The 18,219-nt window shown below is 52.8% G+C and overlaps 1 protein-coding gene and 3 non-coding genes across 5 annotated transcripts in view; 2 read left to right on the forward strand and 2 right to left on the reverse strand.

The window, feature by feature from the left end:
- The window catches only part of LASP1 (LIM and SH3 protein 1), a 42,255-nt gene extending 32,405 nt beyond the window's left edge, over positions 1-9,850 (reverse strand). The window contains exons 1-2 of one of the 2 annotated variants that reach the window (XM_039227775.1): positions 9,782-9,850; positions 2,629-2,723 (exon numbers count right to left, since the gene is read on the reverse strand). In XM_039227775.1, the coding sequence (XP_039083706.1) occupies positions 2,629-2,723; positions 9,782-9,850 (164 nt within the window). Of the gene's footprint in view, positions 1-2,628; positions 2,724-9,781 lie in introns of those variants that run through there. The other variant, XM_039227776.1, reaches the window with a different exon arrangement.
- An 883-nt stretch (positions 9,851-10,733) lies between these two features.
- Positions 10,734-10,805, forward strand: TRNAC-GCA. The gene has a single exon. It is a non-coding gene; the product is annotated as a tRNA-Cys (tRNA).
- A 1,671-nt stretch (positions 10,806-12,476) lies between these two features.
- Positions 12,477-12,548, reverse strand: TRNAC-GCA. The gene has a single exon. It is a non-coding gene; the product is annotated as a tRNA-Cys (tRNA).
- Positions 12,549-16,123: 3,575 nt separating this feature from the next.
- TRNAC-GCA lies at positions 16,124-16,195 on the forward strand. The gene has a single exon. It is a non-coding gene; the product is annotated as a tRNA-Cys (tRNA).
- Positions 16,196-18,219: the final 2,024 nt, after the last annotated feature.

The raw sequence follows: 18,219 nt of genomic DNA on the forward strand, positions 1-18,219 counted from the left end.
CTTTGGCCTAGGAGCCAGCACCCCTGGGTGGGAATTTGTAACCACGGAAAAAATGAAGCTCAGACAGGTCCACGGAGGGTGCTCCCTGCAGGCCAGGCCTTCTATGTCTGGCTTATCCTGGAATCACCACGCCAGGCTTGCTGGGCCCAGACCAACTGCGAGCAGAGCAGACGCTGGCTGAGGGAGTGTGAGCGCCTTGGGCAAGGTGCTCCTCTGCTGCTCGCTCCCAGCTGAGGCGAGACACAGCGGGCCACACATCTCCCAGGGCTTCAGCTCTCCTTCCGAGTCCCCTGAGTCCTGGGAGGTACCATCCCAGCTGGGCCAAAGGTCAACGGGGCAGGGCAGAGGCTGGGGCTGGAGAGCCTGGGGGGGACGGACGGAGAGAGGCCAACCTGCTTCTTTGGCTGGGGACCAGGACAGAGACAGGGACGTGTGCCTGGGCACTCTGGGAGCAGCATCCGGGGAGAGGTGCTTCACCTTCTGGCGCCCCTGGAGACCCCAACACTCCAGCAGTCCGCACCCCCACTTACTGCAGCCTCCCCCAAAAGAGGGTGAGAACAGTTAGGCTAGGACTCCGGCACTAGGCAGAGAAAACAAGTTAAGGCTGACTGCTTTCATCAGCTCCCAGTGCTCTCTGAATGCTAGGCTACTAGAGTCTTAGGTCGAGACGTGAGTAAGCATCAGTCTCTGCCACCCACCAGGCTCAGGGCTCAGGGCTCAGCCAGACTTCTGCCGGGTGGGGCTGAGGCTCGGAAGCTACCCGCAAGGAGCCTCAGTGCCCAGAATCCAGCTCCAAGTGGTCCAGCCATGAAGGGGTTACACTGCCCCGGTCTCTGGCTTCATTGAACCCCACCCCGCTCCCCAACAGAGGGAGGAAGTGGCAGAGAATCAGGGCTTGTGTGAGCCTGTAAGAATCCTAAGAATGTCCCATTTCCCTTGGGGGGGTGGGAGGGGCTGGTAGAGGGGAGAGGACCCGTGGAAGCTAATAGAGGGGAGGAGGCAGCTGAGGCAGGAGCCAGGAGAGAGCTGGGATCCTCCTTCTACCCCAGGCAACCCTCTCAGTGCCCAATCCCTCCCAGGAAGGACAATATCCAAGTTGCTTCTGAGGCTTGAGATTTTTGTCATTTAGAAATCTCTTTTCCCAGGGGCGTCTGGGAGGCTCAAGTCAGTTGAGCATCTGACCTCGGCTCAGGTCACAATCTTGTGGTTTGTGGGTTTGAGCCCCACATTGGGCTCTGTACTGCCAGCGTAGAGCTTGGAGCCTGAATCGGATTCTGTGTCTCCCTCTCTCTATGCAACCCCCCCTCCCTCCAACTCGCACTCTGTCTCTCAAAAATGAATAAACGTTAAAAAAATTTTTTTTTAAAGAAATCTCTTTTCCCAGCCCCTGACACAGGTTGGCGTATAGCAGTTGGCAGGTAATAAATGCCTGATGAATGTTCAAACCCCTAGGGATGATAAGGTTGGGGTATCAGGAGAAGCCTGGGGGGTGCCGTGAGGGAGATGCAGCCTTTCAAGGGGGTTTAAGCCCCCTACTCCTTTTTGACAAGTCCCAGTGTTGCCCTGCTTAGCACTTCAGCCGCGAAGAGCCCCCTGATCATGGAAATCCCTGGATGTGAGTCAGACGCTGAATTTCTTTGAATATTGATTTTGCCATGACTCAGTGACTTGACCTTCTGAAACCCTAGCTAGCAGGGTGGCTGTGAGGTCCTGAATACGCTGTGGACCTGCACTGAGTTTACACTTGCTACATATGACGTCAACTTGAAGGTAGAAGGCGGCGTATTCTCACACTGTGCAGGATGGGCGAGGGGTGTCCTTGGTGGAGGACCCCACCTCTACCCGCCTCCCCGCGGCAGGACAGGCTGCAGGTCCCAGTGCAGAAGGAACTAGAAGAGCCCTAGCCAACGCCACTGGAAAAGACATGAAGGTCTCCACAGCCTCCTTCACCCGTAGGAAAGAGACCTGCCCCAGGCCCAGCCACCCCTTCATGTTGCCCTCAGTTCTTTTTTTTTTAATGCTTTTTTTTTTTTTTTTTACCTATTTCTGAGAGAGAGACAGACAGAGAGAGAGAGAGAGACAGCGTGAGCAGGGGAGGGTCAGAGAGAGGGAGACACAGAATATGAAGCAGGCTCCAGGCTCTGAGCTAGCCGTCAGCACAGAGGCCGAAACGGGGCTCGAACCCACGAACCGTGAGATCATGAGCTGAGCTGAAGTCAGCCACTTAACCGACGGAGCCACCCAGGCACCCGCCCTCAGTTCTCAAGAGATGAACGCCAGGAAGTCCCCCAGGCCTCGTGCTCAGCCCCTCCAGCAGGGGCAAGTAAGGGAGCGTACTGTTTCTGGAAGGACTGTGCTGGGCCCTCTCGCAGCAGGCCGCACTGGGAAGACCACGCTTGCCTGGCTGGGTGTCGACAAGCCTCTCACTAGCCATGCAAGCTGGTGAAAGTCTGTTCTTTCCCCAACCCTCGGTTTCCCTCCCTGTAAAATGGGCACAGGGGCAGCCCTCGCTTTATCCAGCCGTGGTGAGGGCTAAACGGGCTGAATGCTTCTCGGGTACAGAGCGCGCAGGCGCTAGGCACCGCCCTGAGGACAGAAGGAAGAGCTTAGGAGGGAGGCAGGACTCACGCGTTGCAGTAGGGCGTCTTCTCGTAGCCCTTGTAGTTCTTCATGTTGAGTGTCATCTTGCAGGTCTCGCAATGGAAGCATGCTTTATGCCAGAACTGGGGACAGAGGCACAGAGGGAGGACACCCGTCAGACACCAGGACTTCAGGAAGGGGGGCCCGGATGCTCGGAAGGAGCACTCCATCCCGGGGACTGGAACACAGAATCACCCCGCGGGTGAGCCGGGGACATCTCAGGTCACAGGCTCTGGCAGCGGATGACACATGCTCGCCTCCCCTTCCGCGCTCCCCAGCAGGTGGCCATTTGAGCTGTCAGCAGCAGGAGATGGGCAGACTCGAAGGATGAGTGGGGAAGGGGCCAGTTCTCCCCCAGACCACTCCTGCTGCCCGCTCCCCTCCCCGCCCCCCAGAGAAGCCTCATTGCTTATGCAAAGCTGCACCAGGGTTGCTAAGAAGCAACTGCTGCTGCACTCAGAGGGGCAGCCCCGCAGCCCTGACAAGGTCTAGAGAAGGGGAGGATGGCCGGCCACCAGGCCGCCGGGCCAAAACCCTGGCACTCCTCACTCTCACTCTGGGACCACCACACACATGGGCCCCTGGCGCTGCTCCAGCTCTCATACTCCCCACTTCCTGGGGGACTCGTGACCAGGTCGGGGGGTGGGTGCCCCAAGCTCTAGGCACCACGCCCGTACCCTTTCTCCTTCCCTTACCCTTCTTCCAGCCTCAGCCAGATAACTGGGAGCGGCACCCCACAGCCACTCTCCCTCTGAGGCATTACAGAGCCCTGCCTGCCGGTGTATCCCCCATGGTCCGGGGACATCAAAGCTCCACCCTGACCAGCTCTGTGAACTTGGTCAGGCCGTATGCCTCGGAGCCATTTCCATGTCTGAGAACAATAGCAATAATAAGGAGGCACAAAGGAGAAATCACCTGTAAAACACTCAGCACAGCACTTGGTCCCTCTAAGTACTCGCATGTTAGGTGCTGGGCCCCCATGGCAGGTACAAACCCAGAAGAGGGGGCTCCGCAGCTCCCAATGGAGGCCTGTGTGGGCTGGGAAGCAGGTAGGGGGCTTCACTGTGCCCAATCACAACTACAATGCATGGTAGATTTCAGCAAAACCCAGGGACCATTCCAGGGGGGACAACTGAGGGGAACAGAGCTGAAGACCAGAAGGGACGGGGAGGGAGGGGGATCTATGCAACAGAAGTGCTCCCATCCTGAGGAATGCTGATGCTCAGGCAAACCCACGCACATGATACAGAAATCAACCCCCTCGCAGCCCAGGATGAGGCCCAGGATCAATGCCAAGCTGGAGTCCAGCTTCCAGGATCCCAGAATCCGGGCTGCTTGGTGACCTGGGTGGCCTGTCTCTGCCCCATTTCCCAGCAATCACAGGAAGGCACTCCTGACCCCTCAAAGGAGGCCAGAAGCCAGGAAGAGCCCAGGGAGACTTCCAAAGGTGCCCAGCACAGGGCTGGTTCTTGGCCATCTGTTAAGGAATTCCCCCAAGCCAGTGCTTTTCAACATGTGTTGCACAGCCAAGGGGTGCTTCTAGGACACCTTGGAGGAGGGGACAGAAAAAAGGAAGCTGAGGGGCTGGGACACGGCTTCCTCGACCCTGGCCCACTTCTACCAGGGACCAGCAGATAATCTGGGAGTAACCACCTTCGAACGGGGTACTTTCCCTATTGAACAGACTCTCCAAAGCTGGAATAGTAAATGAAGCTATAGGAGAACCACTTTTTTGGGGGGGAAGAAGGCCAGCTGGAAGTCTTGAAGCAAAGGGATGGCTGGTGTGAGCTTGGCCCTCACCCCAATCTGGGCCCATCCCGGGCCCCAGCCCAGTCTCCTCCCTGCACAAAACCCCAGCACATGCAACCTGGCTGGCAAACCAGGAAGGGGTAGTCCCGGCCCCCACCAGCCCCCAAAGTGACAGCCCCTCTCTCTCCCCCAGTGCCTGGGAGGTGCTGGCAGAGTGCCCCAGCCCTGTCACCACCCAGTCTGCTGGCCGCTGCCTGCCTAGCTGCAAAGGCCCCTGCCTGGGCCTCCGCCTCCCCCCACCCCCTCAGGGGCCTGCCAGGAAAAACATTCTCTGGAATCCGGACCATGACCCACTTTCACGCACACATATGCACGAATATGCACTGTCCTAGGGCTGGGGACCTCCGAAGCTGCCTCCTGATTGACGTGGGAGGGACACAGGGAAAGAAAGAGACAACCCTACTCTAGCCCATGGCCAGGTCCCCACCCTGGGGAAGGGGGGCAGAACACACTGGCCAGGCTGGGGGTGCAGGAATTGCACAAGAAACATCCTAGCTGCCTTTTGGAGGAAGGGGAGCCCCCGGAGGGGATGGGGCCCGTATCCATCACTAGCTCTTCGCCCCCATCCCCGAGACCCCTTGCTCTCACAACACATCAGAGGCTGGGCCGACAGTCACCTGCTCCCTTACATGGGGCTCAGGAACAGAATAACAGAAACAAGAGGGGACCGAGTGCCTTCAGGGTCACTAATGAACTCAGTCTCTGTGTCTGGAAAGTGGGGTGGGGGTGGTGGGAGGAAAGAGATGACCCAGTTCCAGGCTCCAAGCCCAGCACCGATAGTGGCTTCCCGTCACTTCCTCTAGAAAGAGGAGGGCTCCAAGGTTAAAGAAAATCCAGCAGCTTCAGCTACTGTGTCCTCTTTGGAGCAGAGCGGCGGAGGAGTGGAAGGGGGAACAGAAGATGGCAAGCCACCCAGCAGTCCCCGTGGGCCAAGCCTGGGCTGGGGACCCCAAGGGGACCCCGAGAGGAAAGAAACCCCATCCCTGTTGCAGCCAGGTCCAGCGAAAGACACCGGGAAGTAAGTCAGCACAACCACACAAGGACGGGTCTGCCTCCCTCCCTTGCCCCACTGGCCCTGTCCCAGAGCAAGAGCACCCCCCTTTCCTGGAGGCCCTAGATAAGAAGTTTTCAGAGACGCATTCCTGAGACCCTAGTCTCAGGGGAGCAAAGTACACCTCTGGGCGTGCAACTCCAATCCTTCCTGCTGCCCTGGGAGTCCATGGTTTCCCTAATCACAAAACCCAGACCTCCAGTGCCAACTAGAACCCTCTTAAGCCCATCTCCAGGCTCCAGCGGTGCCCTTGATCCTTTCACCAGCAGCTCCAAAACTACAACCCGTTCCACTGAAAACCCACTTCACAGAAAGGCAAACAGAGGTTCATGGGGGCAGAGGCAGGATCCTCCATACTTGGTTGAGGCTTGGGCCAGCCACTCTCCCTCTGGAATCACGGTGCAGGCAGGGGAAGGGGCTGCTCACAGCTCTGGGCGAGGGGGACGCGGCGAATTTCAGGTCACTGTGCCTGCAGCCTCGCCCTTGGCACTCAGGCTGCCTGGAGTGGCCATGACTCCGGGTTGGAGCATGAGGCCCTCCCCTCCCTTCCTGTCCCCAAGAGTTACAGTTTCTCCCTCCTCCAGGAGCAAGACGAGCCGGACCCTGACCGGGTCACCATCCTAGCTCAGCTGGCCACTTGGGCTGTGCTGGCTTCCGGGCACAGACCTTGGCAGCACCTCCCCAAATTTCCCAGGTGGAGATTATTAGTCCCGGTGCCCCAGTCTACAAAGGACCCCAGGCGCAGAGCATTCCTCAGGCCAGGGCTGCTATGGACACTATGAGACAGCGTAAATCGAAGTACCTTTCACAGGCACAACAGGCAGAAGAGCGAAGCACAAAGAACTTGAGGTTTGAATTTCAACGCTGGCTGAGCGGGGAGTCAATGGCACGGCCTGCCTGAGCCTCTCTTTACGGGGTTCACAATTCAGAGGAGCAATCGCATCTGTTTTGTGAAGATGGGCTGACACGTCGCAATAAGGAGTAGCTACCATGAATGGATGATCACAAAACGATCGTGGGGTTCTCTGAGCTTCAGCTGGGAAAACGGGGCACCGCGGCTACATGTACTTGCCTCCCCTTTTGTGTCTAGCCCAGCCGCCTTCTGCCTTGCTGACCCTTATGGTGGGGGGGGAAGGGGGGCTCAGACCACCGGAGACTGAGAGCCCTCCCAGTGAAGCATCCCAGGGGAACTAGCCGCCCACCAGTCCTCTAGCCTTCCTGAAAGTCTCCACCTGTTTTCAGGAGCCTGGAAACCAAGCCAGTGGAGACGGACATAGCAAGATTCTTGACAGTGCACAGGTCCCCGGATACAAATGCTTCCCAACAGGGTCCAGGACAAAACGCCACCCTTCTCAAAATGTAAAGGACGTGTCGAGACACAGACTCTCTTCCTCCCCAGAGATCCTGCAGCAGCCATTCAGAGAGCCTGGCACAAAGCAGGTGCTCAATAAATATTTGTCGAATGAATGAGCGAATGAGGTCACCCCCTTTCTCCCCCAACTCTAAGCCCATTAGTCCTCTGGGGAAGCGCATTTCAACCTCCTTCCTCAAACACCGTCATCAGCACTACATATTTATTCAGCGTGCACGGCATACTGGGTACTGCAGGTGGGGGGCAGGGTGGCCATCAGAGGTGACATGGCCTTTACCCACCTAAGCCTTTGGGAGATAAGGGTCAGGGAGGAGAAACGGCTAACACCAAGGACATAGCTTGTGCTCTGGGTCACATTGTGAGCTACGTGCCATAGGGAAATCGTAGTGAAATGAGTCTAATTTGACTCTCTCCTCTAGTAAATGGGAGGCCTTGGGAAGTTGGTTAGCAACCGCACCTATGGGACTGAATGGTCCCCCCTCCCAGGTCTAGGTCCTCTGGGACCAGGTCTCCAGTCCAAGTGCCTGTCCTTACTGCCTGGAGAGGGTTGGGTAGAACAGGTCTGATACCTGAATATGCTAGGCCTCCTCTTCAGTGTAGGGGGTGAGGTCTCCCCAGAGCCACCTCCTATAAGGAGAGCTCAAAAAAAGAGGAGGAAGGGCACTTGGGTGGCTCAGTCAGTCAAGTGTCAAGACTCTTGATCTCAGCTCAGGTCTCTACCTCAGAATCATGAGTTTGAGCCCCTCAATGGGCTTTAAAAAAATCCACTTCCCAGCGCAACCCCACCTGCTTGAATGTCCTCTTCCAGCTAGGGCAAGAGAACCTCTGGGGAAGGCACTTTGTGGGAACCCTATCCCCTCCCCTCTGGCATACAGCACCAAGGGACTTTACAAGGGAGCTGAATGTGGGGCTGGACCGAGTATCCTAGAAAGATAGCGAGGGCACAGCCTATACCACATCCCCCTAAGGCACTTTCGCAGGCACTTTAGTACACTGTCCCACCTCCAAGGAAATGACATCATTCGTACCCATCTGACAGATGAGAAATACTGAGGCCCAAAGCCGTTCATAAAGCTGGTGGCAGCAGACCCGGAACTAGGACCTAGTCTCCCAACTCCTGCCTAACAATCCCTCCACCATATATTGCTTCTGCCTTATATATGCGAAAGAGCCCACAGCCTCTTCCCAGTCCATGACTATGGAGAATAAGAGAGGCACACGGAATGCAGAGGCCAAATCCTTCCCCATTAGGGGAAGGCAAAAAACCCAGTGTGCAAGGACAGTTCGTTCTTTAGCTAGAGTCTCCAAGCTCAAGTCCTGCACTCCAGAGGCCGGGATGGTCTTTGGGAAGGTCAGCATCCACATTGCTTGTGCTCAAAATATAGGCCCTCCTCTCCTCCTGCCCAGCCAAGATCAGGAGAGACCGTGAAATAGCAGCAGCTTTATACACTCGATCCCTCCAAGAGCAAGTTCAACTGTATTTCAGGACCTGGGAACACAACCCCATCTCCCGGACTCAGAGGCTAAAGATCACGGAGAAAGCACCAATCCCAAAGGCGAGAGAAGAGACCAAAAGTATCCAATGAACTATCCTTTCCCAAATAAAACCTGGCTCCAGGGGTGCAATGAAGTTGGCCCCAGAGCTCTGCACCCCTCTTCCATCCCACGCCCCCCAACCCCTGCGGGTTCAGACAGGAAGGAGGGAAGATTTGGACTTGGAGCCAGCTTTGGGAGGTGGGCGAAAAGCATGATGAGGAGGGAGACAAAACCACAGAGGCTTCTCCTCCACAGCGGGGAGAAGATGCAGAGGGGAGTCATCGCCTTAGGATCTCAGGGAGCTTAAAAGACCAGAACCTACCCCAAACTGCTGGAAACACCCAGTTCTACTCTCCGCCCCCCTCCAAAAGTATAATAGCAACCAGATGAACAAGCCCAGCATGGATGGGGTGGACGACGTGTAAGGGCCCCCAGGGGACCCTGAATTTCCAGAAGGCCACCTTCCCCCCTTCCTAACACCTCCCCCCTTCCTTGGCTTCCCCTGAACTTAGCCAACCTCACCCTCCATTGGGGAAACCTGCTTTGAAAAGTTAGCTCTTTGTTCTACAAGCCGATCTCAGGCTCTGAGCACAATTTCAGGAGATCTCTGCAAAGCACCCCCACCCACCCTACTCCAGCACCTGACCCCGCCCCGCTCTGGCTGGGCAGCCCAGCCTCGGGAGTTGGCTTCTAATTTGAGGTGGGGGCTGGGAACTAGAGAAGAGGTCTGCTGTTAGTCCTTTAAGCGTTGAAGACCGAAGGGGGGGGGTGCAGGTTGTCCAAAAAAAGGGGTCTCGCAGAGGAGCTCGGGTCCTTATCCGAAGCCCCGTTCACCAGATGCAACGTTCGCTGGCTGATAGCCGCCGCCCCCCAACCCCCGGTCTCCAGAAAATGAAGTCCGGCCATTTGCGGCCAGAGCTGAAGGTTTCACTGGGCCCCCCAGCCTCTGCCCCGCCCCCCCGCCGCCCCCTCCCCCAGTGCCCCGCGCTTCCGCCTACTTGGCGCTCAGCGCGCCGGGGAGAGGGAGCGGCCGTCTCCTCTCACTCTCCCGGCCCTAGGGGGCGGGACTGCACCCCTAACCTTCCCCCACCCCGGGGCCTGGCCTCCCTACTCCTCTTCTGTCCTCCCAGCCCCAGGGCACAGAGTCCACTCTTCTCCAGGAGTGGCTCTCCGCCACGCGGAGACTCCTCTCCTTGCCGCAGACCTCCCGGTTTCCAGACTGGGGTCTGTCCCCATATCCTGTGACACCGCCCTCCCTCCCTCCTCCCGGGATCGCTGGGATGAGGCGGCAGAGACCCGGCCCTTCTCTCCTCCCCTAATCTGGAGCATTGCTCGGGGAGCGCAGCGACGCGCCTCCCGATCTCGGGGCTCACCTTATCCAGACAGTTCACCTTCTCCGTGGGGTACACGATCTTGCCGCACCGGGCGCAGTTGGGATTCATGGCTCCGGGAAGGGCTGGGGCGGGGACGCCCGAGCTCGCGCGCGTTCTCTTTTCCCGGAGCGAGCTGGCGGGAGGCGGCCGCGGCTGCAACTACACAGGCAGCGGCGACGGCGGCTGGAGCTAGGGAACTGGCCTCCGCCTCCGCCCTCCTTCCCCTAATAAACACAGCGGGGAGGAGGGGCTGCACCGGGGCGGGGACGCGCCGCGGGCGCGGGCGCGGGCCGGGGCGCGCGCTGGCGGCGCGCTCCCCGGGCGACGTGGGGCTGCGCGGGGGCGGATTCCCGGGAGGGCTGCGGGGCAGGGGGCGCGTGCCTAAGTGCGTCCGGAGGGTGCCCGGTGCCGGGGCGCTCTCCAGCAGAAGGTGCCCGGGAGGGGCACGCCCCGAGGCCAGGGGCCCTGTGGCACTGGAGACGGCGCAGAGCCGGTCTGCCTGCACATCTGGGGAGCCCGGGCCGAGGGAGGCGGACAAATCCCTCGCACGCGTCTAGGGTGGGGCTGGGACCCTCCTGAACGCCCGACTGGATTCACCAGATTCGGGGACTTTCCTTTGTGCCCGTAGGTACCTGGCGTGAACCTGCGGAAGGAACGGGAAGCCCATGCCCCGCCCCTCGGTTAGCCTCCCTTCCCCCCACATCCTTTTCCACATTTGTAGGGCGGAACCCGTCCCTACCGCCGGGATACGGCGCCTCGCAGCCTGCGCTAGTTCTGCCCTCCCCGCACGCTGCCCTGCAGCTTTCCTGGGGTCCTCCGGGTCCGGACACCTCTGCTTTCCACTTGGCCCCCTTTCTTCCCTTCATTCCTTTCTCCTTACTCTTTCTCCATACCCTCAGTGTAGCAGTGTCTTAGCATCCAAAAGAGCCATCTCCAAGCGCAGCAGCGGCGCGGGGGTATAGCTCAGTGGTAGAGCATTTGACTGCAGATCAAGAGGTCCCTGGTTCAAATCCGGGTGCCCCCTTCGCGGTTTTTCCTTCACTCTGATCAAGCATTGAACAAACTCGATCTACTATTTAACCTCAGATCCTCGATTAAAAGAAAACAGAAAGTCAAGTTTTTGAAAAATGCCTTCCTCATTTTCCAACCGTAACAGAAAGCTTTCGCTTTTGCTTTGTACTCAGCGGAAGGAGTGGATGGCTCGCAAAAATCAAGTACAAAAGCTGCGCGTCCCTACTATCCGTGCCCGAAGTGTCAGGATTTCTGGGGCCGGCAGCCAGCCGCCGCAAATGGGTCAGGCAGTTGGAGTCGCCGTGGTCAGGGGACAAGATTACTCCGGGATTTGGGCTTTCCGTTTCTGATGGGGGAGTTGGTCAAGAGAGGGGAACCCAGAAAAGAAGCCTTTCTCCAACTTCAGCTTTATTAACGGTGTCATAGACCTGTCGTGTTTGTGTTACTCTTCCCTTTTGCTTTTGACATAGGCAGAGTGAAAGCACTTCGAGAATGTTAAAATGGCGAATGCACACCAAGGCTCATTTTAATTTACAAAAGTAAAGTTACATCCGGATGCAAACTGATACACTATTGCAGTGACTCTCAAACTTGAGTGTGCATCAGGATTACCAAAAGAGCTTGTTAAGACACGTCCAGTTTCGAATTCTGTAGGCCTGGGGTGGGACCTCAAGAATTCGCATTTGTAACGAGTTCCTGGGTGATGCTGCCGCCTGTGGTCAGGGGACTACATTTTGAGAACAGCTGAACTAGTCCTAGGAGGTCACTGAGTTTCACAACCCGAAGGTGGGACAGTTATCTGTTGGCAGATCACTATTGGGCCACAGGGAAATAAGTGTTAAAGCAGCAAGGGCGTCCCCCTTGAGTAGATTTTGCCCAAAAAAAGGAAAAATAAAGGAGAGAGGGAGAGGCATGCTGCCTGGGTCAGGGGGCAGCTGTGATATTTTAAACCCGGAATCTGATTGTGTCATCCTCTGGAGCCCCGAGGGAATACTGGAATGCATTTTTCCCCCTATGGCTCCCATGACTGTGAGAGGCATCAAGAGCCTGGACATGGAGACTGAACAGAGCTGCTCTCCTGATGCCAAGTCCAGTCCCAAGAAATACCCAGTTTTTTACCCCTTTCCTGGACACCAGGCTTCAAAGTTACGACTTGTACATTGATCAGACCAAAGCCCTGCCTCTGAGCTAATGTAAAGAAGGGGAAATGCGTCTACTTTTGACTTATCTTCTCTATGTGTGGGTCTTAAACTTCGTGACCACATAGATGAACCTTCCAAACTTGGACTCCGTGCCGCTAGTCCTCTCAGTTTAGAGAATGAACTAGGCAAAATAATATTGCTCCGGCTGGGCACTCCATTGTAAAAAGAAACGATAAATAACACTAAACTGATAGACCTAGGACAGAACAGTCTCAGATGAAAATAGTACGGTGTCTTCTTTCTACCTATAGGGAGTACAACCGGGCTTCTTGCCAGTAAGTCAGGGTATGTCGTAAAGTCTCACAAAGTAATCCCTGTTCAACTTCCGGGGTGTTGCTCTTTGTTTCTCAGGAACAAGGAACAAGTATTTGCTGGAGGAAATCAGTCAAGTGGAAGAGAAACGGGTTCCAGAGAGTTTCAGATTCAGAACCCTCAGATGTCTGGGTTTTACCTGAAGGACTATGAAAAACATAAGGTGTCCAAGGGGGCACCTGGATTTGAACCGGGGACCTCTTGATCTGCAGTCAAATGCTCTACCACTGAGCTATACCCCCTCTGCTGGTAGTGGCTTGGTAAATTCTTTTTACCACAATCCTAAATTTTTCTTCCTGACTATTATTTGTTCAAAGTTAGTTTCCTCTTGCTAAACAATACCGGATATTTTAATAGGAGAAGCAAAACTAAAATACCAACAGAAGACATGGCATTTTGAAAGCATGTGAACTCAGGTACCAATCCGCCTTTTCAAAATAGGCTCAATTCTTTATCCCCAGTCCCACCCATCTCTTTACCCAAAGAACTCGGAAAACAATCTTTTGCAAAACCGGATCGGGGATCCTTTTCCCTGGTCCCTCTGAAAAGAACACAAACACCAGCTTCCAAAGACACCACTGAGAAACCTTCTCTGGCTACACTCTCTAGTGGCTGCTCTCCCTTTTTATGGAACCACCTACCCCACTTTAGGTGCAGAACACACTGTTCTCACTCACACCGAGTTTAGAATTTAATGAAGGCAAAACCTGGAAACTAGAAAGTTAAGATCTGAAAGAGGTGAAGGAGACAGATGGCCACCTAACAGCTGGCAGGCATTCTAGGAAGTGGGAATGATGACCGCAAAGGCGCTAGACCCAGAGTGGCTGGAGAGGTGGACAAGGCGAGAGCAATTCAGAATAGCTTATCTAAGCCAGGGCCATCGAGGGCCTTTAGAGGCCAAGGTAAGGAGTCTGGATTTTATCCCAAATGGATGAAAAGTCAGCCATTGGACAGTTTTGAGTGGGGATCTGAAATCATCACCCACACTGCTGTGGGGAAGATGTTTAGGGACTCAAGAACTGACATAGAGAATATGTACAATGGAGTATTATTCAGCCTTAAAAAAAAAAAAAGGAAATTCTGCAATATTTTACGGCATGGGATATTATGGTAAGTGAAACAAGCCAATCATAGAAGGACAAACACCGAGTTATATGAGGTATCTAAAACGGTCAAACTCATGGAAGCAGAGAGTAGAATGGTGCTTGCCAGGAATGAGGAAAGAGACATGGGGAGCTGCTAACCAGTGGGTGTAAAGTTTCAGTTATGCAAAATGAAGAAGTTCTAGAGATCTGCTATATGACTTGTGCCTATAGTTAACAATATTGTATTGTACACCTAAAAATCTGAAGAGGGTAGATCTCATGTTATGTGTTCTTACCACAATAAAGGAAAAAAAGATGGACGCGGAGAGATAGGTGAGGATTCTATTGCAGTGGTGCAGGCGAGGCACGGTGGTGGTGGTGTAGATTACAACAGTGTATTTGTTTCCTATTGCTGCTATAAACAAATCACCTTATTTGTTTATACAAAACAAATCACAAATCAAACTTATTTCCTTAAAACAACACAAATCTACTATCTTACACTACTGGAGGTCAGAATTCCAAAATCAAATTCACTGGGCTAAACTCATGTTGACATGCCTGATTCTTTTGGGAGGCTTTAGGAGAGAATCAGTTTCCTTGGCTTCAGTTGCTGTCCAGAGGCCACCTGCATTTCTTAGCTCATGGCCCCTTCCTCCATCTTCAAAGCCAAGGTAGAACCTCTCGCCCTCTGATCTCTGCTTCCATCCTTACGTCTTCTGTCTCTGACTCTGATCCTCCTCCCTCCCTCCTAGGAGGACTCTTGTGATTAAACTGAGCTCACCCACATAATCCGGGATAATCTTGCCAACTCAAGATTCTTCACAGCATCTGCAAAGTCCCTTTGATTTGTGAGCTAACGTATTCCCAGGGGGATTGGGACAAGGACATATCTGGAGGGCCATTGTTTAGCCTACTACAATGGGAACAGTAGAGATGGAGAGGTGTGCAGACATCCAGATTGGCCATGCAGAAGAGCCACATACCTCCTATACGTTGGATGGTTTGAGGAAGAGGAGCGAAAGAGAAGAATCAAGAAAGACTCTTCTTTTTTGTCTTCACTATCCGGGTGGATGGTGGTGTGGTTTCCTGAGATAAAGAATACTGGGGAAGGAGTAAGTTTAGAAGGGAAAAAAATTAACATTTTAAAAACTCTTACACAGACAGTAAAACAGTATAGCCCCCTATCCTCATGGACTTCACATTCTACAATGGGTAGAATGTTAAGGGTGTGGTGCCCCATAGACATTGAAGAGGAGATGTTAAGTATGCAGTTGAAGATCCAGTTAATTCTGGAGACCAGGGAGAGGTCTGGGTTGGGACTATAATTCTGGGAATTGTCGGTGTCTAGTGGGTGGTTGATACACGAGGTAGTCAATCCCAGAAGTGTGCTAGGTTTGGCTCATACTGGCTTGTGAGAACTGATGGTTAAAATGTCAAGAATTTTAAAAAGCCAGTTGACTTCATTTTGGGAGCTTGAAATTGCCAGGTGGGAGTATTTGCAATATGGGACTTAGCAAATGCTATAAATCGGGTCCTTTGAAGCCAGTTGTCAGCCATTTACCAGCACACCACTACTTCTGACTGATTCTTTTTTTTAATTTTTTAAAAATGTTTTATTTATTTCTGAGAGAGACAGCATGAGCAGGGGAGGGTCCGAGAGAGAGGGAGACACAGACTGTGAAGCAGGCTCCAGGCTCTGAGCTAGCTGTCGGCACAGAACCCAACATGGGGCTCGAACCCACAAACCGTGAGATCATGACCTGAGCTGAAGTCGGACACTTAACTAAGCCACCCAGGCACCCCTACTTCTGACTGATTCTGATTTTCTCGAAAAAGGAAGACGCCAGCTCTTAAGTTAAGACAGTGAGGAGAGATAAGATATGGAAGGTTTGAGACAGGAGAAAGTGCGTGAAATTGTCATTTTGGAGAGTGAGAAAGTGAACCTCGTCAGCCAGTAGTATAGGAATACCAGACAGGGTATTTTGAGATTGATGAGGTGACACAGGACTTGTGAGCTGTCCTGCAACAAAATTCACCTGCCTCGGTGCTAACGTGGTGTAATGTGAGAGTTGAATTTAATTAGGATTGTGGTTTGTCTGGCAAGTACAAACTGGGCTTACAGTGAGCCAGGCACCGTGCCAACTACTCTGGGGAATACAAAGAGGAATGTAAAGTGATCCCTGCCCTCAAGGAACTTACAATCTAGGTGGAGAGACAAGATACATACTCCAAGGGGGAAAAAATTACTGGCAGTCGAGAAAGCAGATGCAGAGTGGTGGGACTGCAGAGGCAGGTGCTTGGTAAAGAAATGAAGTCCCTGACTTTCTTAGAAATTGGTAGTGAGAGAAGAAGAAACGGACGAGCAGTCACAGCTAAAGGAAGAGCTTTCCAATCTAGGGGAAAACTTGATGTTTGAAGAAGCAAGGGGAGATGAAATGACTGAAGATGCTGAGAATTGAGACATTAGAACCTCATCCCGTACGGGAGCAGAGAAGGTCTTAAGAAGAACAAGGGAAACACTTCCTCTCCTGGGCAAAGCACTGACCTGGGATTCAGTGCAGCTCAGGTAGCAGGTAGGGAGGATGGCAAAGCCACAAAGAATATTCTCTTGGATTTTTGTATCACTCTGGGAACTTGAAGCAGTCAATCATAGGTACTAAACTATGAATCACCATAGGTCTGGTCAGTGAACACTACAATTAAGGTATAATCCCTCTGCCTCCAGCAGAGGGGGTATAGCTCAGGGGTAGAGCATTTGACTGCAGATCAAGAGGTCCCCGGTTCAAATCCGGGTGCCCCCTGCCATGTTCACTTTTAAGTGAAGATGATAAGAAAAAGACCCTAACTACACAGGTATCTTGTCCACTCTGCAGTGTTCTGGGAATACAGCAAGTAATAAACTACAGTGGAATTCACGTTCTCATACCTGAGTCAACATGCAAACAAAGGAATTCTCATACAAGCTGGTAATGTCTACAACCCTTACAGGGTCAGTGGTTCTCAAACAGTGGTCTGGGGATGGGGGGTCTTTGAGACCCTTTCTAGCAAGAGAAAAATTAATCCCGTAATCTGTTATTTACTTGTTTCTTGTTCATTCATAGAGTTTTCCAGAGGCTACACGGTGTGATATCATAACAGAATAAGTGTGGGAACACAAACATCCAACTGTCTTTCATGAAGCCAGACATTAAAGGGATCTCCAGCAGAAGGTAAAGCTAAGTCACTCTTCTCATTGTTTGGAAAAATGTAGTTAATTTTCATTTTAAGAAGTTAAGTATTTTTAACAGGCAATGGGCTTTTTATTAAATGAATTAACAAATACTTAAACATGACAGTTTAAATGTCTAATCTGGTAAATATCAGTAGACATAACCTATGTAAATAAAAATTCTTTGGGGCCCTCAGTAACTGAGGAATATGAAGGGGCCTTCAGATGAAAATTTGAGAACCGATGCTCTGAGTAAAGAGGTGGCGGGGCGAGCATGCTGGGGTTGTGAGATGGCACAGGGAGGAGATGACATGTGAGCACAATTTTAAAGAACCAGAGGATAAAGCAAGAGTCCAGAAATCCTAAGCCATTTGGTGTTGCTGGAGCGTGAAGTATAAGAGGCAAGGTGATAGGAAATGAGGCCAGAGAGGAGGAAAGCCATTTCCGGAAAAGACTCCAATACAGTGCTTAAGGAGCTTGGACTTTATTGTATAACCACTGGTGAGCCGGCATAGGGTTTAACCATTGGAATGTTATGGTCAGACACTGGCGGTAGCACCAACTTAGAAGGCTAATACAGGGGAGCTGGGCTGGCTCCGTTGGTAGAGCATGTGACTCTTGATTTTGGAGTTGTGAGTTGGAGCCCCATGTTAGGCGTAGAGTTTACTGGAAAAAAAAAAAAAAAGAAAATGACTACAGGCAGAAAAGCAGATTTCCTGGTGGGAAATGAGGGTTTCGGTTTTGGATCTGGTAGGTTTGAAGTGCCTGTGGCATAGAAGTATCCCAATCATCAATTCCGTATATTGGCTAGAACTAAGCCAAAATGTCTGGGCTGGAGATGGGTGGGAAGGGAGGGATCAGCATATAGGGGACAATTGAAGTTCTCAGGGTGGGCGTGATCACCCAGGGAAATACAGGAGGGGAGAGCATAGTGACTTTGAGCCTGTGCTTTGGAATCAGCCAGGTTTGGGGTGGTATTTCAGTCTGCTTTTCAGAAGCTATGTGGTCTTGGACACGTGGCTTAACCTTTTTATTTCTCAGTTTTCTTATCTGGAAAATAAGAATAATAATACTAGGGTTATTGGGAGGATCCAAGAAGTCATATTCTAGTAAAATTCTTAACCCAATAACTAGAACTCAGTAACATTCCATAAATAGTAACTTCTATTATTTGTAGCATCATGGAAACGATGGTTGAAGAGTGTCAAGAAGGGGGGAATGGTCATAGTGTGAAATGCTCTGGAGGTCAAGTAGAGTAAACACTGAGGAGTATAGGGGAGCCTGGGTGGCTCAGTCAGTTAAGCGTCCGACTTCAGCTTTGGTCATGATCTCATGGCTCGTGAATTTGAGCCGCACGTCTGGCTCTGTGCTGACAGCTCAGAGCCTGGAGCCTGCTTTGGATTCTAGGTCTCCCTCTCTCTCTGCCCTTCACCCTCTCTCTCTCTCAAAAATAAATAAATATTGTTTTAAAAGACTGAGAAGGGGCGCCTGGGTGGCTTAGTCGGTTAAGCGTCCGACTTTCGCTTAGGTCATGATCTTGCGGTTCGTGGGTTTGAGCCCCGCGTCGGGCTCTGTGCTGACTGCCAGCTCAGAGCCTGGAGCCTGTTTCAGTCTGTG

Source organism: Hyaena hyaena, unplaced genomic scaffold, assembly GCF_003009895.1.
Source record: "Hyaena hyaena isolate Hyena2069 unplaced genomic scaffold, ASM300989v1 scaffold_29, whole genome shotgun sequence".
NCBI lineage: Eukaryota > Metazoa > Chordata > Mammalia > Carnivora > Hyaenidae > Hyaena > Hyaena hyaena.